Source organism: Xiphophorus couchianus, chromosome 8 (assembly GCF_001444195.1).
Source record: "Xiphophorus couchianus chromosome 8, X_couchianus-1.0, whole genome shotgun sequence".
Taxonomy (NCBI): domain Eukaryota; kingdom Metazoa; phylum Chordata; class Actinopteri; order Cyprinodontiformes; family Poeciliidae; genus Xiphophorus; species Xiphophorus couchianus.
This window is the reverse complement of record NC_040235.1, coordinates 5,493,232-5,515,556: the sequence shown is the minus strand read 5'-3', so window position 1 is coordinate 5,515,556 and position 22,325 is coordinate 5,493,232. Positions and strand designations below refer to the sequence as shown.

The 22,325-nt window shown below is 38.1% G+C and overlaps 2 protein-coding genes across 2 annotated transcripts in view; both read left to right on the top strand.

Moving 5' to 3' along the window:
* The window catches only part of LOC114149750 (protein NLRC5-like), a 1,536,511-nt gene that overhangs the window by 1,499,223 nt on the left and 14,963 nt on the right, over positions 1-22,325 (top strand). The window contains exons 27-28 of the mRNA XM_028025804.1: positions 4,933-5,106; positions 5,300-5,473. Of these exons, the coding sequence (XP_027881605.1) occupies positions 4,933-5,106; positions 5,300-5,473 (348 nt within the window). The remainder of the gene's footprint in view (positions 1-4,932; positions 5,107-5,299; positions 5,474-22,325) is intronic.
* Positions 21,350-22,325, top strand: part of LOC114149904 (NLR family CARD domain-containing protein 3-like) — a 37,513-nt gene continuing 36,537 nt past the window's right edge. The window contains exon 1 of the mRNA XM_028026014.1: positions 21,350-21,420. The gene's annotated coding sequence lies outside the window, so the exon portion shown is untranslated. The remainder of the gene's footprint in view (positions 21,421-22,325) is intronic.

The window sequence follows — 22,325 nt, the reverse complement described above, 5'->3', positions numbered from 1 at the left end:
TGATATGAAGCAGAGAAGAAGAGCCAATCAGAGGAGGAGCAGCTGATCTTTTTCCAGCTCTAATGATGTAAAGGATGATCAGAGTTGATGTGCAGATGAATGATGTGTGTTTCCTCTGCAGGTGAAGGTAGAAAGTGTGTGTGAGCTGATGTGAATTCAGCAGCATGGATCAGTGTGAGGACAGAGAGGAGGGAGTCCCTCCCTCTAAAACCACTCTGTGTGGGGAAGATGAGAGCCAGAGCAAAGGTCAGAGGTGAGGTCACCATCTCTAACTGTCCACAGCCCTTTTCACACAGCGTTCACTATATCAGGCCAGAACAGACGTGGTGATGAAGCTGCTGCTGCTCCTCTTTGCTGCTTCATCCAGACTGAATAGATTAAGTTTTAATCATCATGTTTCTTTCAGGATCCATGAGAGACTAGAACCAGAACCCAGCTGTGTGTCCTTTAAGAGCGACTGGTCAAAGGAAGATTTCTTTGACTTTAAATCTGCTGGAGCTCCACCATCAGAGAGGTGAGCTGTTTCTAACTGCTGTAACTGTTCTGTTTATATCTGTCATTGTGGCCATGTGACGATACCAAGTTTTGTTATTATGACAACATTACACAGAGTTTCAGGTTATTTTCTGTACTCATAGAAAACAATGGACCCACAGTTCGTTCTGTCTCAATTAGAAAAACAAACAAATAACAAAAATAAATAAATAAATAAATGAATAAAATCAACAAATATTAACCTACAAAGAATCTCTGTAAATAATACAAAAATATAAAGTAAACTAAGGGTAACACTTTATTTGACAAGGTGTGCATAGGACTGACATGACATAACACCTGTCAAAAACATGAAGGAGTCCTTATGAATGTCTATGACTGTTGTCATGAAGTATCACTTGGGAAATAATGATACTTTTAATGCAAAATTGCTCTAAAGTTGCATTGAAAGTCCATTAAAAGTGCCAACTTTGCATCAAAGTGTCATTATTTGCAAAATAATGCTACATCAGCACTTTTAATGGACTTGTAATGCAACCTTTAAAAAAAAACTTTGCATTGAAAGTTTCATTATTTAACAAATGACAATTCATGACAACAATAAATTCTCCTGGACCTCCATCATCAGAGATGTGAGCTGTGTCTATTTGCTGTAACTGTGGAAACTGAACCAGTAAGAACTCAGATGTTTCCAGTTATATTTACAGAGAGGTTAGATCCATTATCTACAGAAATCAGCAGCTCTGTTTAAATGAAAATACCTTCATATCTTTATCTCTGGGCTGGTGATCATGATGTCCTGTTGCATCCTGGCTCCATGTCAGACTAACAGTGGAACACATTTCCACTGGGAAACACCTGGTAAAGCCAGTCTGGTCCTTCAGGACTTGGTTCCTGTGTGCATTGTGAGAGCAGTTCAGCAGAGAAGAACAGCTTCATGATGTGGTTGGTGAGATCTGCTGGAACTCAACCAAACTGAGCTGATGTGGACCATCAGAGGTTCTGCTGGTTCTTAATGGGATCAGCAGGAACATTAAATATTTACAACTACTTTAATAATCAGGTTCACTGCTCACATCTAGATATCACTTCATGAACCTTTACCTTCTGATTGTCTCTGTGTGGACAGATACAATGTGAGATCACTGGCTTCCAAGGATCTACAGGATCCATTTTAAAATCCTCATTATAACATCCAGGAGAGGATCCCACATGTACACACCCACATATGTGTACATGGACATGGGTCTTCTCCATGTCCACATCACCTCAGATCTAGTTATCAAAACCTGATGGATGCCCCACATTCATCACTTCTACTGTCCCCAAGCTCTGGGACACTGTCTCCACCAGCATCAGATCTACTGAGAGTGTGGACTGTTTGAAATCCAAGTTCAACATTTTAAAATGTCTACTCATTGATTCTGGTGTTAATGGAATTCATCCTTTTCATCTTCCTCTTTCTAACTTATTTGTATTGTCTTTAAGTGATGCTTTGTTTTTCTTCTTCAATGACATTTAATGTGAAACTCTTGGTAATTTTACCTGTGAATACTACTGGTTAAAAATTTCTTGACTTCCCATTTGTTCCTGTTTTTTCCACAGAGTGCACCAGCAGAGCTCAGAGGTTCCCAGTGGTCCATCTGTTCAGCAGCATCAAACACAGCTGGACTCCATATTTATGGTATGTAAATGAACAACTATTTTTCCATGGGTTCTGTTCACATTAAGCTCCATGCTGCACTTTGTAGGCCAGAGGACTGTCAGTCTGTCCAACATCCATCTGGTGTTTGGCTCCATGATTTCAGTCTGATGTTTCCTTCATCTATTATTCTATTCCAGATGCTGGAGGACAACATTGTTACTTTTGTGAAGAAAGAACTGAAGAAAATCCAGAATGTTCTGAGTCCAGATTACCTAGAATGTTCAGCGAGTCAGAGAGATGATGAGGTGTTGGAAGGTGATGATGAAGAGCAGATGAGGATCAGCAGAGAGGCAGTGATGAAGATCACACTGAACTTCCTGAGGAGGATGAAGCAGGAGGAGCTGGCTGACCATCTGCAGATCAGTAAGAGGATTTCTACAAAGTTTGATCTGATAGACAAATAACACATTTACTGTTATCTGAACAGATTGAATCATATTAATTCAAATCATAATCAGAAGATTGTTTTATTTATCTCCTTATTTGACTCTTTGTGTTAATTTAGACCATCTTGCTGCAGTTTGTGAAGATCAATTTAAATCTGTTCTGAAGAAGAAGTTCCAGTCTGTGTTTGAGGGAATTCCTAAAGCAGGAAGTCCAATCCTTCTGAATCAGATCTACACAGAACTCTACATCACAGAGGGAGAGGATGGAGGGGTCAATGATGAACATGAATTCAGACAGATTGAAACAGCATCCAGGAAACCACACAGACCAGAAAAAACAATCAGACAAGAAGAAATCTTTAATGTCCCACCTGGAGGAGATAAACCAATCAGAACAGTGATGACAAAGGGAGTGGCTGGCATTGGGAAAACAGTATTAACACAGAAGTTCACTCTGGATTGGGCTGAAGGTAAAGCCCACCAGAAGATCCAGTTCATATTTCCATTCACTTTCAGAGAGCTGAATGTGCTGAAAGAGAAAATGTTCAGCTTGGTGGAACTTGTTCATCACTTCTTTCCTGAAACCAAAGAAATTTGCAGCTTTGAACACTTCCAGGTTCTGTTCATCTTTGATGGCCTGGATGAGAGTCGACTTCCTCTGGACTTCCACAACAAGGAGATCCTGACTGATGCTACAGAGTCCACCTCAGTGGACGTTCTGCTGACAAACCTCATCAGGGGGAAAATGCTTCCCTCTGCTCTCCTCTGGATAACCACACGACCTGCAGCAGCCAATCAGATCCCTTCTCAATTTGTTGGCATGGTGACGGAGGTCAGAGGGTTCAATGACCCACAGAAGGAGGAGTACTTCAGGAAGAGATTCAGAGATAAGGATCAGGCCAACAGAATCATCTCCCACATGAAGACATCACAAAGCCTCTACATTATGTGCCATATCCCAGTCTTCTGCTGGATCACTGCTACAGTTCTGGAGGATGTGTTGGAGACCAGAGAGGGAGGACAGCTGCCCAGCACCCTGACTGAGATGTACATCCACTTCCTGGTGGTTCAGACCAAGTTGAAGAAGGTCAAGTATGATGGAGGAGCTGAAACAGATCCACACTGGAGTCCAGAGAGCAGGAAGATGATTGAGTCTATGGGAAAACTGGCTTTTGATCAGCTGCAGAAAGGAAACCTGATCTTCTATGAATCAGACCTGACAGAGTGTGGCATCGATATCAGAGCAGCCTCAGTGTACTCTGGAGTGTTCACAGAGATCTTTAAAGAGGAAAGAGGGGTGTACCAGGACAAGGTGTTCTGCTTCGTCCATCTGAGTGTTCAGGAGTTTCTGGCTGCTCTTCATGTTCATTTGACCTTCAACAACTCAGGTTTTGACGTGATGAAAGAAGCGTCTTCATTAGTTAATAAATCTGACCTAAAGTCTCTCCATCAGAGAGCTGTTGACCAGGCCTTACAGAGTCCAAACGGACATCTGGATTTGTTCCTCCGTTTCCTTCTGGGACTTTCACTGCAGACCAATCAAAGACTCCTACAGGGTCTGCTGACACACACAGAGAGTATTTCCAAGACCAATCAAAAAACAGTTAAATACATCAAGAAGAAGATCAGTAAGAATGTGTCTGCAGAGAAAAGCATCAATCTGTTTCACTGTCTGAATGAACTGAATGATCGTTCTCTAGTGGAGGAGATCCAACAGTCTCTGAGTTCAGGAAGTCTCTCCACAGATGAACTGTCTCCTGCTCAGTGGTCAGCTCTGGGTTTCATCTTAGTGTCATCAGGAAAAGATCTGAATGTGTTTGACCTGAAGAAATACTCTGCTTCAGAGGAGGTTCTTCTGAGGCTGCTGCCAGTGGTTAAAGCCTCCAACAAAGCTCTGTAAGGACTCAGATTGTTTCTGCATTTTTCTTTATAGAAATCTGCTAATGATGTGGTAAATATATATTCATGTTTCAGTTCATATGTTAATGCATTTTCTCTTCAAAATGTTCCATTGGTGGGGGATGCGTTAAAGAGAAACAGACTTCCTTCAGCAGTTGGACATAATGTTGAATTTTAAAGCAGCAAAATAACTCCTCTTTATGTTAAAATTGAAATTGGTTTAAATTTGTTTATTGTGTAATTTTATAATTCTCTTTCCAACCTCCTTTTTGCCTGATGTTCTGTACTTTAAGTTTGGAGGACTAACTATAAAATGAACCACTTCACAACAAACACATATACATGTGCAAAAGAAGACAGTTCCTTCTCTGTACTAGAAAAACTTTGTTGATTGGAAAAAGATTTGTAGAATTTTTTAATAACAGATTTTTCTCCCTGTCTCCTCAGACTGAGTGGCTGTAACCTCTCAGAGAGAAGCTGTGAAGCTCTGTCCTCAGTTCTCAGCTCCCAGTCCTCCAGTCTCAGACGACTGGACCTGAGTAACAACAACCTGCAGGATTCAGGAGTGAAGCTTCTCTCTGCTGGACTGAAGGGTCCAAACTGCAACCTGGAAACTCTCAGGTACCATGTTCTCAAACGTGTTGAAACCAGATTTCTGTGTATTGACTGACTTTAGATTATGTAAATTTTATTTCAATAGCAGATTTAGTTGCAAATTAATTCAATCATTTGAAACAGAATATAACTGACTGGAAAGAAAAACTTTAATCTTGCTGAAGAGTTTAAGAACACATTTTTCTCCCTGTCTCCTCAGACTGAGTGACTGTAACCTCTCAGAGAGAAGCTGTGAAGCTCTGTCCTCAGTTCTCAGCTCCCAGTCCTCCAGTCTCAGAGAACTGGACCTGAGTAACAACAACCTGCAGGATTCAGGAGTGAAGCTTCTCTCTGCTGGACTGAAGAGTCCAAACTGCAACCTGGAAACTCTCAGGTGAAATGTTCTCAATCCTATAGAAGCCATATTTCTGTCCACTAGCTGCTAACAGAGATACACTATACTGCCAAAAGTATTTGACCACCCATCCAAAGGATAATTATCAAGTATTCCAATAACTTCCATGGCCACAGGTGTATGAAAGTAAGCACCTAGTCATGCAGACTGTTTTTACAAACATTTGTGAAAGAATGGGTTGCTCTCATGAACACAGTGAATTCCAGCATGGGACTGTGATAGGATGTGCAAGAAGTGGGACATGTCTTTCAAACTGATTATACTGTTTTTATTAAATGTACAGCATTATTCCTCTGTAAGGGTTTTCTGATGCTACAGTCTCCCATTTTTTGTTTTGACCTTTTGTTGAATATTTAATTCTTCCATTTACCTTAAACTTCATACGGTTAAACCTGAACTCCCTTCTGTGGAACAATAAAGGATACTTCTATTCTGATCCATTCTACATGTGACAAAATTTGAGTTTTATTACCCACAGGATGAAATGAGTGTTATTACTGTTTAAATTTATTGACAAGTTAAGCACAATTGATTGACTTTTTTCATCTCATGAATATGACCAGTTCTAAAACAACATTCTCATCATGTGATGAATTGTGTGTCTGCAGCTTATCAGGCTGTTTGGTCTCAGAGGAAGGCTGTGATTCTCTGGCCTCAGCTCTGACCTCCAACCCCTCCCATCTGAAAGAGTTGGACCTGAGCTACAATCATCCAGGAGACTCAGGAGTGAAGCTGCTGTTGGCTGGACTGAAGGATCCACACTGGAGACTGGAAGCTCTCAGGTATGGAGGAACTTGCTGCAGGAGCAGAGAAGGTCTGATAGAGGAGGAAGAGGGAGAAATGTCTTTAGTCAGTCTGCTGGGAAACATTTAGTTTGAAGCTCAATATTTAGTGTAATAATTGTCAAGTTCTTCTTTAATTTGTGCAGTTTCCCCACTTGAGAAGAGATGAACACATCAATGGCGACATTTATCAGCTGGATTTTACTTCAAGGACCAAGCAATTTTCTTAATTTATCATCCATTTATTTATCAGTATGTTTCAGGACATTGCTTTACAGTGAGTCCAGAAGCAGGTTAAAACCTTTAAACAACCCCCAAAAAAGAATATAAATAAATATTACTATTCTGTATGTAACTTTACATCAATTAATTAAACTTTGAATAAAATACACACAAAATGTATTTTTTTCTTATTAAAATAACCTGGGCCATACGAGCACAACAATGTATGTTTTCCTGGTGTTGGCTGAATAGTTTTTTATTTTAAATTTTGTAGTAGGTGGAGGGTGTCTGTAAAAGCCTGGAACAGAACTCAATACATTATAATATCTTAAAAGAAATAAGGGAATAGTAAGATAATATATTATGACAATAAAGTATAAATATTCAAATAAATAATCATAAAAGCATCCATAAATTTTTATTAAAAATCATTTTTATATATTTTCCAACTCAATTCAGACATGAAAAGAATGTAAGAAAATCTGGCATTATTGGGGGCATCAGAACTCCTGAGGACCCCATGAGTGAGTCAAAAACCTTCTGAAAACGACTCTGGCATTTTTGTTTTTAGAAACTTATTATGATCCAAGAGTAGCCACAACATTGCAGTTAATAAATTTTTATGTATTTTGCATAAACGGCATTACTTCACATGTATCAAGTTTTTTTTTACTCCCAATTTGTCACCACCTTCAGTTCTGTCAACTCTGTCATGCACTGTCAACTCTGTCAGAAGGACTTTATGTTATTTTCTGTTTTAAATAATATTTCTTTTGTTTCTTGAGAAGCATTTGTCTCTAAAACTGAGTAAAAATATCATTAATAGGGTCATTAAAACTAATTTAATGTTAATTTTGTCAGATGGTGTTGAAAAACTTCTGGGTCAGGTCCATTGAAAATGTAATTTTCAAAAAAGAAATGTTGCAACTGGTAGCCTGTACCTTAGCATCTTGACATTTCCAAAACATTATTCGTCATATTTGAATACATAAGTTTGAGGAATGATACTTTTTTGGGAAAATTTAAACCCATTTTGTCCCTCTTCTCAAGAATCACTGATTTACATTTACATAATATTTACAATTATTTAAATATACAGATGTTTACTTTTCAATATTCCTAAATAGTGTGACAGTTTGTGGACTCATGTTAGGCGATAAAAAACTTAAGAAAAAGAAAAGGTGTTTGATCAAAGAGGCGGAAGCAGCTGCTCTATGTTCTGCACTATGCACTAAACTGGGCTCTCAGTTGTGCCATGTCAGCTGTTTGGGATGAACAGTCCAAATGTTGGACTGTTCCTGTCTCAGTGGAGGACAATGTGTGTCTGAGAGACATGTAATGTCCATGTTTGCTGCTGAAAGAGACTGATGGTCTGACCCCCCTCCTCCTTTCAGGGTGGAGCCTGCTGGAGTCCAATTCTTGACACCAGGTCTGAGGAAGTGTAAGTGTGTTTTTCATCTGATTCATAACAACAAAGCAGCTCACATTCAACCATCTTCAAACTGTCACATCGCTCATTCAGGAGTCATCATCAAAGTGTCAATAAATGATCAATAACTGCAGCTGGATTGTGTTTGTTCTCTCCATCAGATTCCTGTCAACTCACCATCGACACAAACACAGTGAGCAGAGAACTCAAACTGTCTGAAGACAACAGGAAGGTGACATGTATGGAGGAGGAGCTTCAGTCATATCCTGATCATCCAGACAGATTTGATATCTGTTATCAGCTGCTGTGTAGAACTGGTCTGACTGGTCGCTGTTACTGGGAGGTCGAGTGGAGTGGATATGTTTATATATCAGTGAGTTACAGAAGAATCAGGAGGAAAGGAAACAGTAGAGACTGTTTGTTTGGATGGAATGATCATTCCTGGAGTCTGAGATGCTCTGATGATGTTGGTTACTCTGTCTGGTACAATAACAGAGAAACTCGTCTCTCCTCCTCCTCTGTCTCTAACAGAGTAGCAGTGTATGTGGACTGTCCTGCTGGCATTCTGTCCTTCTACAGAGTTTCCTCTGACTCACTGATCCTCCTCCACACCTTCAACACCACATTCACTGAACCTCTGATTCCTGGATTTACAGTCTGGTCTAGGTCTGGTTCTTCAGTGTTTCTGTGCTGAGTTGAGTCTAAAGAGTCTAAAGATTTTCCTCCTGTCAGAGAAACTCTCTCACTGTTGAACAGATAGTTCAGTCTCTACAATCTATTTCTTGGTGAAACAATTCTGATTGAATCCTTCTTTATACCGAGTACGAGAGCCAAGAGGTGGAGGACCAGCTGCTGGTGTCGCCGTCTCACGTTCTGATGTCTCTGACCAAACACTCCAACCTCAACATCAACATTTAAAAAATGATGCAGGAAGGCAGTTTTCCTACTTTCCCACTTGAAACAATTTAGTCTAAATATCAGATACAGGGATTCATCAATATGCAATGAAATGTTGATGTATTGACTGATTACGAATATTTAAACTTTCAAAATTGGTCTAAATTAATAAGGAACTTGGTCCATTAAAAGTGGTAATAATAAAAGCAAATGCTTCTGATGTTAATTGAGTAAAGTCTGTTTCCACTAAGAACTATGAGCGTTTCCTCCAGTCTGTGTTCAGCTTTCAGTTCCTGCAGGAAACCAAATTCCAAATCTATAAATAATATTCCAGATGTGTATACTCATAATTAACTCTAAGGACTGTGAGATTCTTTTGTTTTCTTCTGTAATGTGTTTTTGTGAGAGATGTCTGCAGGAAGCTCATAAGCATGCCAAATTGGAAGCAGATGCTAGCCACTCTGGAAACAAAACTAAGAGCTGGCCCGATAAGGAAAACACCCACAGGCTAAAGGTCAAAGCTTGTGACCCAGAGACACTGCCTTGAGTCCTCACTTGCACTAAGAGAGGTGATTCCAATGTATAGAAAAGATTTATGACTTTGTGTTAGCAACTGGGTTTTTGTTTTCCCCACCCATTTAGCAGCTGCTAACTAATGTACCAGGGTTCTCTAAATAAAAAGAGGAGCAGGAAGAGATCATGTCCAGAGCAAGTTTGGAGACTGTAAAAATACAATGTCCATTCTTCCTCTCCTCAAGTCTATTCTAGTTAAAATCTAACCACTTGTCTTTCTTCTTATTATTTGTCTGTTTGAAAGTGTTCAGGAATTATGAACCTGACACCAAACCAGTTTTCCTGCCATGCAGATTAATCTCCACTTATCTGACTGCATGGAGACCAAATGTCACAAACTGGGATTAAGAGAGTTGAGATGTTGAAATCTGTCACATAGAGAAAAGAAGATTCATGATACTATGATTTGTTCGTCTGAAAAACTTTTTCATCTAATTTAGTTTGATTAAAGTGATTTTTACATCAGTTAATTGAACTGATTTTAACACATTCAGCTTGTTATATCAAGTAAAATCTTGTGCAATTAAGAAAGAGCTAAATTATTATGTCTTTTCTAGAAAATCTCACAAAAATCTTTAATTTGCTCACTGAAGGTATAGATAAGTGTCTGTAGTGTAAATGTTTCAGAATCCCAACAAGAAAATGTAGATTTTCCCATCTGAAAATAGGTAAAGTGTTGTAGAAATAAGAAAATAAGACAGTCTATCTGCTCAGGAGGATTGTTGTGCCTCCTGTCGGAACAGTGATGCTACATGTTAGATTTTTAAATATCTTATTCTCATATATACTCATTATTACCTTTTAAGGACTGGGAGATCTTTGTTTGCCCTGGGATGTGTGTTTCTTCTGTTTCTGCAGGAAAGCGTGCCAAATTACAAGTGTGCCAAATTAGAATCAGACTGCCTGGAACCAGAGTGACAACTGGCTTGATAGAGTAAATGTTAAGAGTTGTTAGCCTTGGGTGATGGGAACTGCATGTAAGAAATCAACATTAATCTTCTTTGTATTAGAATCGATTTGTGATTGACTGTGTTTGGCAGCTGGGTTTCTGTTTGCCCCTCCTCCCTTAGATAACAGCTGTCAATCTTGTAACCTAGGGATCGCCCTAATTTAAATTAAAGGTACTGCGGAAGGAGTGTGCTTCAGAGTGTGTGTTTTGGAAGACTGAGATGGAGAAGACTTCCTGGCTCAGCTCTCCACTCTTCTGAGTGTAAAAACTTTGAATCGTCTTTCTCCTTCTTTCCAGTGTGTGAGAATGTCCAAGTGAATAAACATGATGGTACAAATCTTCACTCTCCACTTCGACCACTCGCTAGTAGACCAGCAATTGTTCTTTGGGTGGAGAACCTTTCAGAAACATTTAAACTAGCTGTTGAACTGGATGATGTTCTCTTTGGGGTCAGAGGTTGTAGCACTTGATAAATGGTAGAGTGAAGTTTTACTATTCACTTTGTTGTTTTGGATTTGGAGATTTGATCTAGATCAGGGGTCACCAACCTTTTTGAGACTGGGAACTACTTCACGGGTACATACATTTTCTTGGCTCAGCCTTTATAACAATAATACATACAGTATATGTATATATGATTACATGCTGCCTGATCATATTAATGTTAGGGACTACTGACAATAGTTATCAGTAAGGACAGCTATGGTTAATTGCTATTATTTGATCAGACGTTCTTAGTTCAGAGTTTCCAGTTTGTTTCCCTTTTGGAGCTTTTCTGTGTGATTCTAAATTGCCCACAAGTGACTAAGAGTCTGGATTGGTGCAGTAACGCCTGCAGCTGCACGGCTGTAAGCACTGTGAGTACCTTGAGATTTTCCTTTAAATAAAAAATTAAAAGAATAGCTATTGTTCTATTATCTAACCCTCTTTACTATTAGCAAAATTGTGGAGAAAAAAAAAATCTTTTGTGTCAAAAGATATTGTACACACAGCTGTGTACAGTCTGTGAGGGGTGAGGTGGAGCCAACGCCGAAATCTGATTGGTCAGTTTGCTTTTGTTTATTTCACGGGTTGGCGTTTTTCTGTAAGCTAAACATGAATGAGTGGAGTTTGAACCTCCCGTAGTTCTAAGATCCCACCTGAGCTTTTTACAGTGTGTGGTTCGGGCGGGTCACCGGTTTATTAGCCTTTTTTGTGGTTTCACTAACTGAACAGCTGACGGGTCACCCGCTGGCTGACACCAGCAGATGCTAAAAAAAAAAAAAAAGTCAGACAGATTGGAGGGTAGCACAAAACTATCACTGCACCTGACCTGCAAAAGCACAACCACCTCCTCAATGCGCAAAAATCAGCACAAACCTAAACCACAAGAGCAGAGGACTTTTTTTTCAGACAATGCTAAATAATAAAGACATGGAAGCGAAGCCTACCCTTGTGGTTCAGGGAAAGAGGAGGGTGTTGATCTCAGGTTCAGGTGGTGTCAGTCGTTCAGAGGACGAGAAGGTAAAGCAACAATATTTGCTTATTTTCTACTCTACTTTGGCTAAATTAAATTCGACCAGATTAAATGGTTTAATCCGCAGTCTTAGCGCGACGTTCAGGAAGAGCGGCAGATGTCAGCCGACAGGTGACCCATCAGCTCTCCAGTTCAGGAAACATCGAAGAAGCTCGTAAACCGACGACCCGCCAGAACCGCACATGGTAAAAAACTCCGCCGGGATCCAAATGACTTGAGGTTCAAACTCCTATCATTCATTTTTATCTTACAGAAAAAGCGCCAAGCCGCCAAATAAACAAAAGTAAACTGACCAAAAAGATTTAGTCTGTGTGTGCTCATCCCAGAGACTCACACAGATGTGCACTGCGTACAAGATGTTTTGGCACAGAAGATCTTATTTTCTCCACAATTTTGTTAAAAGCAAAGAGGGCTAAATAATAAAAAATCCAAAAATTATTCTTTTCTTTTTTTACTTAAAGGAAAATCTCAAGGTTTACAGAGTATGCACAGCGCTGCTAACCTCCGATAATATCCTGCAGGCGTCTACGCATAGTTCTGAACTTTAACCGTAGGAAAGAGTTTTATACATAAAGCAATTTATGTGAAACGTTTTTATCATTTTCTTTTTTTAAAACTCTAAATATAAACAAATGTTATTACTTCAATGTAAAAACATTAAATGAAAAATTTTTTTTGGCAATACTCCCTAATGACAATGGCTATTTTTAGAACATGCTCTGTGGGCGACTGACAAGGTCCCACGTGCACTGTGCTGGTGACCCCTGATCTAGATGGACGTTACAGAGAGGTTCTGGTTCTCCTCACTGTGGCTGCTGGGGATTCAGGTTGTTCCTTCCTGGACTTTAGTGGTTGTGTTGGTCATGAGCAGCAGCTGGATTGGCCTCTGGATTGAACTAGGGCAGCATTTGTAGTTCCAGAGCTTCCTCTGAAAATCCTTCATCACGACCCAGTCACCTGGTCTGATGGATGCAACAGGCCTTTGGCAGGAAATGGCAGGAAGGTTTTCACTGTCTGTGAGGCTCGACAAAACCTAGTGGGCAGGTTTTAACAATAAGACAACACAGGAAAAATATATATTTTTTTTTTTCATTTTTTTCATTTTTAACCTTAGTTGGCGAGATTTGACAAAATCCAATATTAAGTGGTCAAAAGGTTTGTCAGATAGAGAATGTGCAAAGGATTGAACCATCTTAACATCAGCAAGTGTGAAAGAAGGGGCAGTTTACTGCCTCAGGTCTCTGGGCAGCTAGCTTAGCAGCAGCATCAGCTCTTGCATCACCATTGGCAACCGAGTCATCAGAAGCATCAGAAACCAGCCATCTGCTAAGTTATATGTTTAATTTCAATGGTTTGTGTCGTATGAGCTCAGCAATGTGGGCCTCACTTCCACACAGAGTCTTCAAATCTAATTTGAAGTTTGAATGTAGGTTGATTTATGTTTTTATCCTCGTCTAAAACTGTAAATTTAGTCTCATTAGGCTAAAATGTTGTATTCATACTTTTAAGGATTCGCAGCATTTTGTAAAAATCCAATTATTTTAGCAAACAGAACCTCTATTCATTATTTTACCCATCTACACTGTAAATTATAACATATTTATGTGAGAACGATGTTGAATCAACTGAATTTGGTCAAGATTTATTTGTGTGTTAACACTCCAATTAAAGGAAGCCTAGTAAAGGTTTATGTTTATTGTAAAGTCCAATTTTAAGTTTAGTTTTAAAAAGTAAACGTTAAATCCGTTTTCAGTTAATTTAATCAATCCAAAACATTGTGAAACATATTATGTGACATTGGGGATCAACCAGCAAAGCATCCCATGATGCATTTCATCACAAGGTTCATTGTGATTGTGTTATTGTGCATTATTTCATAACAGAAGCCATTAGCTATTTCCATTAAGTAATTCCCAAAGAAAGAATTTAAAGAGTTTCAGAAGCTTTGAGTTTGATTGTTTTGTTTTTAAGTAAAGAGGAAGGAATGAAATCTAAAGCTGCTAAAATGTTGCATTGATTTTCTTAAATGTGTTATATGTCATTATGAAAAGTAATTTCTAGAAATAAATCCCTTATTATTCTACAAAGTAAATAAAATATTTAAGAAACATTTAAACTGTTTTATTAATCTTTAATATGTAAATACTAACTATATAATTTCATGCTCAGTTATTATATAAACATCCATTCATTCTATCAAACATGGCAGGTTTTTTCTTTCTTCCTAAACTCTGTGAAGACGTTTAGGGAGAAGAAAGGTAGGGCTGACAATGATGAGCGTTGCTATGGAAACTGAAGGCGGGAACAAATCCAGTAGGTGGGAGGAGCTAGAAGGGGTCAGTCTCAGACAGTTCAAAGGTCGACTGTAAGCAGTCCTACTTCCTCCTTACACTATTAGAATTAACAGAGCAAAATATAATTTTGGTTGTCAAAGTATAAAAATAAAAATTTCCATCCTGAAGACAAACTAAGATCTCAGATCATCTCATGCAATTTTCCTTTAGAAACTTAAGTTGCTTCATCAAACTCTAACTAATTTTAGTTTAGTAAACAATATTTATCAAACACAAAACACACAAACATCCAACATGAAACAGACAAACAGTCACAATTTGGAATCAGTTAAATTTTCATCACAGTCAATAATTTCCAGTCAGTCCTCATTTTGTCTATTTTATCAAATTGTAATTATCAAATTTACTGAAGCTTCAAGATTCTCTAATTTTTCTCCTTTTAACATATTTTAATGTTTGAATTGATCTTTAATCTACAAGATCCTGTTTTAAGTTATGTGTTTACAGTCAAACAAGAAATCTCAATATAATTTAGGATCACAGCAACAAATTGATCAAGTTTCTGCTGAAGCTTCACTAATTTTAGGTTTTGTTATAACAAATATTTCCAGGAAAACAAAAAGTCTTTTTAACCTCTTAGTTCAAATGTATCACAGTTTTATTTTATAAGAATTTCCTTCTATTCAATTTCAATACAACAAATATTATATGGTATACCAAAATGTTCTAAACACTGCAGAAAAAAAGCCTGGACTCAGTGATAAATGTCATGAGATTAGGTGTGGATTGGTGTATTGCAGTACACGTGAAACAGCTTGACAAAGAGTTTATTATTTTAAATGTCTACGCTCCATATGAATGTCATCATAATGAAGAAGAATACCTTAGTAAACTTGCTTATATTAGCTCTTTTATGCAAAATGAGAAGTCAAAATGTATATATCTTATGGGTGACATGAATGCAGACATCTCGGATAAAAACTCGCTGTTTGCTAAACACCTGATTCATTTTTGTACAGATTTTAATTTAATATTGTCAAGTAAAGAACTTCTGCCAGCTGCGAGTTACACTTATATAAGTGAAGCCTGGCATACTACATCTTGGTTGGACCATTGCATCACTACAGCAGATGCTCATGCTGCTTTGATATATATTAATATCTTATACAATGTGTCCACTGTGGATCACATCCCCCTCGAGGTATCAATTAGATTCGATCATGTACCCGCAACTGTAAATAAGAACAGTACTCATAATCAGACGTATATAGACTGGTCTTCTTTATCTAGTGAACAAATAGCCCGCTACTTTGCCCAAACTGATCAATTGTTATCTACCATTAATTTATCGAGAGAGGCGGTTACGTGTACAGACTGTAACTGCTCTAATATTGAACATAGAATCAATATAACTGGATTATATTCTGACATAATTGAAGCGCTACTGGGGGCTAGTCTGCCTTTTAATAAAAGTAATGTGAACATTAAAAATAGACCAGGCTGGAACACATATGTGTCTAAATTCCACAGTGTAGCCCGTGAAGCTACTACCTCTTGGGCTCTAGCAGGTAAACCTAGGCAGGGCCCTATATTTGAGCACAAAAAGCTGTCAAATTCGAAATACAAATATGCATTACGCTTCATTAGACAGAATGAGCAAACCATGAGGGCTGATTCCTTGGCAAAAAATCTTTTAGATAAGGATACAAAATCCTTTTGGAAAGAGGTTAAAACCATCAGTAACAGTAAATCCTCCCTCCCTTTCACTGTCGATGGTGTTTCTGGGGTGAATATGATTGTGAATTTTTGGCAACACCACTACAGCAAGTTATTCACCTGTGTACAGAGTGAACCCTTCCAGGTTGACAAGGTTAGTAGTGTAGAAACTATCAAAACACACGAGGTCTATCAAGCAATTCAAGAACTGTCTGTAAATAAATCTATAGGAATGGATCTTATTTCAGCTGAACATCTCAAATTTGCCAGCTCAAGAGTCGTCCCTCTTCTTGCCTTGTGTTTCACTGGTTTTATTATGCATGGTTTTATTCCTGAATCCTTAATGAATGTTCTTCTACTTCCTGTGATTAAAAACAAAGCTGGTAAAATTGGCAGCTCTGATAACTATAGACCTATAGCCCTAGCTAGCACACTGTCTAAAGTCTTTGAATTAATTCTTTTGCCAAAATTTGCAAAGATAGTTATGTCCTCTGACAATCAATTTGGGTTCAAATCCAAACATGGCACTGATATGTGTATATTTAGCCTTAAAGAACTACTGAAAAATTATAACAGCAAAAATTCTACAGTTTTTCTGTGTTTTTTAGACGCCACTAAGGCTTTTGATCGTGTAAATCATAGAAAATTATTTTTAAAATTGTGCAAAGCTGGGGTTCCTAAGTATATAGTAAGATGTCTGTCCTACTGGTATGCTAATCAAACTATGCAGGTGAAATGGGACAACTGTGTGTCTGCATCCTTTCGTGTCCTCAATGGAGTCAGACAAGGAAGCATTTTATCTCCTATGTTGTTTAATTTTTATATGAATGACCTCTCTAAGCAGCTAAACATGTGTAGAACTGGCTGCATGGTTGGTGATACTATTATTAATCATTTAATGTATGCAGATGACTTAGTGGTTTTTAGTCCAAGTTCAGCTGGTCTTCAGGAACTCCTTAATGTCTGTTCAGCATATGGTGAATTACTTGATGTCAAATTCAACCCATCAAAAAGTATCATTTTGATCTGTCGCACTAAGGAGGACAAAAATAGAGTATTTCCTAATTTCAAATTGTCTGGGATTTTAGTGAATGTCTCAAGTGAAGTAAAATATCTTGGCCATGTGTTGACAGACCGTCTGTCTGATGATGAGGACATTTACCGTCAGGTTCGAATGTTATACACTCAGGCAAACATCCTTGTCCGTAAGTTTGGATTCTGTTCTGATGAAGTGAAACTGAACTTGTTTAGATCATATTGTACGTCACTGTATTCTGCACATTTGTGGTGCAATTTTAAAAAAGCCAGTCTTCAAAGATTGAAGGTGGCTTATAATGATGCACTGAGACTCTTGTTAAATAAACCCAGATGGACCTGTGCCAGTGAACTGTTTGTATCTGCTCGTGTCAGCACTTTGATGGCAGTTTTGAGAAAGCTTATGTATAAATTTATTTGTCGGTTAAACGAGTCTAATAATAGAATTATAATACTGTTGACTAATATCAAATATAGTGCAGTTAAATACTCATCTGTACTCTGGAGACACTGGTATGATTCCCTCCTGAATAGCTAGGAGTCGTTTTATTTTATTTTTATCGTACTTTTTAATTTTTTATTTTATTGTATTTGTTCTCTTTTGTATGTAATCTGGACTCTGAGTCTGTAATAAAAATCTATATATATTAACCCTGAAAGATGTTTTATTTATTCCCATACTAATATGTAACTACAGCTTAGATCTTCAAAAAGGAGAACAAAATAAATCTCAACCATCTGAGTGTCAGAAGTTTTCAAAACATTTAGAATCCAGGAGAAACTTTGACTTTATTCCTATTCAACATTAAATTTACTGTCTTTGTCTAAAACTATTCAGTTTTTTATTTATTGATTTTAAAACATTTATTTCAAAACCATTTTTTGTTTAGAATGTTCTCTATCTGTTTTACTTGCTATAATTCAATGGCATAATTTTGTTAGTTCATTGCAGAACTAAAGTGATTGCAGTTTCCCTTCACAGTTTCTCAATCTATGGTTCATGGACCCTTAGAGGATCGTTAGTGTTGATTCTTCTGTTCAGGACTTAGAATTAACAGGAACAATTGGAAGAGTTTCTCTATTTATTGAGCATAAAAACTATTGAAGTCATTCTTTTCTCGCTAAAGAATTTCTAAATATGAACGGGGTTAATAAGCCAGCAGTCTTCGTTGTAGTGTGTGTGTGTGTGTGTGTGTGTGTGTGTGTGTGTGTGTAACTTATCTTAAATCTCTTCTTTCTCTTCTCTCTCTCCCTCCTGCTGTCGGCGTCGCTGCAGTGAAATCCTCCCCGTCTCTCTCCTCCGGCTCCCTGTCAGTCCAACTGGTTCTGGTCTTGGATCTCTGGCTGGTCCAGATCGTCCCTCAGTCAATGTCCATGTTGTCCACAGATGAAACAAGCATCACCAGTTCAGAGTGGTGTCTTCTCTTCTCACAGCTTTGAATCATGTTTATCTTTTCTTTCTCTGCGCTGATACTGGACAGCAGACCAGCGGAGGTTGTTAAAGCTCAGTCACACACAGTTTCAGTCCAAATGTCCAACAGGAGACCTGACAGTCGTCCCCTGAATGGAAATGTTTCATCAGTTCTCTGGTGTTAAAAATAAAAATTAGGATCAACAGACATTTAGTGCCTGGAGGTGATGAAGGTTTTCTTCATCTTCCTGATCTTCTTAATCCACTGGATCTACTGGATCTCTTTCACCAGCTGGTGGTGTGAGAGGGACATCATCTGGTCCATGGGAGAACAGGGCTGAGGAGTTGAGGTCAGAGGTCAGATGCACCTCAGTAAGGCTCAGACAGAGGAAAGAAGAAGAAGCAATAGAAATCAATTAGGGTTTGTTTTGTTGTTTTTCTAGATGGAGGCCTGTAATTTTTCAACTAAAGATTTATGTTCAGAAATAGAAGGATTTCCATTTGTTTATCATTTTTTTCTGTCTTTCTCTTTCATCCAACCTTCCAAACTTTCCTCATGTTTCTCAAGATCAACTAGACCCTTTGTTTGATTTCTGTGCCTCAGTTCACTTCCTCTGCTTCTAATCCTCTTTCTCTTCCTTTCAAAACAGCTTCAATGAACCACCTGCAGGAAAAATGACACTTTTTATCTATTCATTCACACCATGCATATTATTTTCTAATATTTCATTATGATATAGTGATTGGAGGAGGATGAAAGACCAGGAAACAACTCAGGCCAATTCTTCTGAATAGGTGGGATTTCCTCTTTAGACTGCAAACATCTTTACAGAATCCAACAAATCAGCTTTGTGGTCGCTCTGCCTCTTAATCCTCTAAGAGGGTCTTTATTTCTGATAAAGGTCTTTAGGATTCTCTAAAGCTTTGATTCCCTGAATTTAATAACCAAAACTCTAGTAAATACCTTATTCTCCGAAAAGGACTTTAACTAGGACTCATTCTAGAACTGGTGGTTCCATCAAAACTCTATAAACTTTTTTCTTCAGCTTTCCAAGCCAAGCAATAAAACTCTATAAATACTCAATTTCTTCAACAGAAACCCTTGCAGGTATTTTCAAGAAAATAATCTTACACTTTTACAAAGATCTGTCTTCTCTTCTTTTTTAATTTTTTAATGGATTTTTTGCATTTATTTTTCTTTATCTTTGTAATCTCTATTAATCTGATCAATCTCAATCCTCAGGGAGAAAAGTTTATCAGATCCTTTACTATTTTAGATTCTTTAATTTAGAATTTGCAAGTTAATTTATTACCTGAGTGAGAGTCTCACCAGATATCAGTGGATTTAATTCGTTGATCCCAATGTTGGAGCCGCGGAGCCGACCAGCAGCCCTCGTCTCTCTGAAATCCTAATCCAAGTTTGAGGCTGGAGCCGAGTGTCCTGATTGACACCAAATTGTTGTGGAAAAAATTAATTTCCAAGCTCTGTTAGATGAAATCACTCATTCAGGTTTATTTGTGCACAATGCAGAGAGTTTGTAAGACAATCAATAATGAAGCAGTTCAGAGTGAAAAGCTCTAACAGGCAGAGTCAACATGCAGGTTTTATATCAAGGATAAGGATCCAAAACATGGAGAGACAGTCTGGATCTAAAAATGACAATCTTTATATATGTGGAATACAAGATGTTAGCTTTGTTAGCCTATCAGCGATAATTACATGACTGGTGATTATCTTGACCGAAGCATGTTTGTTCCTCCATACATCAGTTTTAGTTTATATTAGTTTGCCAATAACATAATTAATAAATTAAACTAATGGTTGTTGCTTCAAAATAATAAGTTTAATCACTTTGATTTGTTAAAAAGAGCAACAAATTTTAAAATACAAGATGGCGACTTTACTCAATTAACAGCAGAAGTGTTTGGTTTTATTATTATCACTATTAGTGGACGAAATTACTGATGTTTCCAACTGATTTTAGTTTGTAAAGTTCAGAACCTGAACATCACTGAATGGGAGGAGGGCAGATTTCCCAGCATTCAGTCTAAAGAAGCTCAGCTCTTCTCAGCTCTGAGACATTTTCTGAATAAATCCCAGTCAGTGGAATCTGCAGACCTGCTCAGATCCAAACATCCCATTTTTCAGGAGTCACTGGTTTCATCTGTGTCATTGTTCCAGCTGCTGAGGTCAGAATCCAGCTGTAAAACCTGGAGGTTGAATGTTCAGGTTCTCTCCTCCCAAACATCCCCCCTCCCTCCAGCTGTGGAGAACAGCTGGAAAACAGCTGCATGTGTAAATAATGAGTCTGGAACAAGCTGCCACCTCTCTGCTGCTTGATCTGACTCTGACTTTAAATTCAGGTTGACGATTGAAATGAAATCAGGGTTTCAACCTGGATCAGCAGAACCTCCTCAGCTGATCCTGGTTTTAAACAGAGACTGTCCTCACTCTGCTCACCACACTAACATAATGATCAATGATTATATAGGAGCTTTAGGAATAATCTGCATTAGAACAATGTGTGGTTTTAGCTGCAGTACTGTGGTGATGTTAAGGACTACAGTTTAGATTGTTTAATGTTTTGTTCATATTCTGACTGTATTTATAGTCAGACCAGTTACTGCAGCAGGAATCAACCAGCTGCTTTTTTCTCTGGACTCATTTCTCCTCAAATTATGTTGCATAAATAACAACCATGACAACACAAGATTAAAAAAACTTAAGAACATAATAAAAGATTAGCACAAAGAAAAACAATTAAGTGGTAGCAGCATTATCATCAATAACCATCATGAAACATTTCATCAGAACTTCTCTCCTTCCTCATGAAGACTTTATCAACCTGCCTCTGATTATACAGCAAACCTTCTGCTGCTCTGAAAGAAGAAACTACAAACCAGGTGAGCTGTCACATAATCAATTATTAATCATTTATAACACTTTGACTTTGAACTCATGTGGTTTATGTCAGGTAAAAGTCCAGTTTTATTGTGTCTCTGTATAGGTGTGGCATTATTTTGGTTCTCCTGTAGTTCTGTTGGGTCTCAGTCTGTTGTTCAGATGTTCTTCTTCAACTCTTTGGATCGTTTGAACAAACTGTAAGTCTGTTTCTACTTGAAGTTTGTCTACAGAAACTTTTCTACTTGTTTCTGTTCTCTGATGTTTGGAGAAAATATTCACTTCTAAATTCAGCTCAAAGATTTTTCTCCCTGCTGTTTGAAAGTTGATCTACAGGATTATTAAATAATTGATAAAGCGGAAGAAAAAAACATGATGAACAGCTGATGGTTCTGTTCTTTAAATAAACTACTTCATGATTTTATTTCCAGGAATCAAACACCATGATTCCTGGAGACAGTTCCAGTTGAGACAGTTTCTTGACAGCAAGAAAATGTCAAACACAACAGTTACTTGCTGCTTTGTTTCAAAATGAAATATTATTCTTAAAATGTCTTTGATTCAGTCAGATTATTAAATAGTTACCCTTTGAAGGAGAGGAAAATCCACCTGTAGAGATTAATTATTAACTAATTAAAATACTTCTTGTTGTTCAGGTTGAATCAGTGAATGTAAATGTTGCTCCATGTCTCCTTCTAGTGGACTGATAGTAGAAGTGCAGCAGCTGATGGCAGCTTCCTCTGCCTCTCTGCTGTCTGACTGCATTCACCTGATACTGATATGAAGCAGAGAAGAAGAGCCAATCAGAGGAGGAGCAGCTGATCTTTTTCCAGCTCTAATGATGTAAAGGATGATCAGAGTTGATGTGCAGATGAATGATGTGTGTTTCCTCTGCAGGTGAAGGTAGAAAGTGTGTGTGAGCTGATGTGAATTCAGCAGCATGGATCAGTGTGAGGACAGAGAGGAGGGAGTCCCTCCCTCTAAAACCACTCTGTGTGGGGAAGATGAGAGCCAGAGCAAAGGTCAGAGGTGAGGTCACCATCTCTAACTGTCCACAGCCCTTTTCACACAGCGTTCACTATATCAGGCCAGAACAGACGTGGTG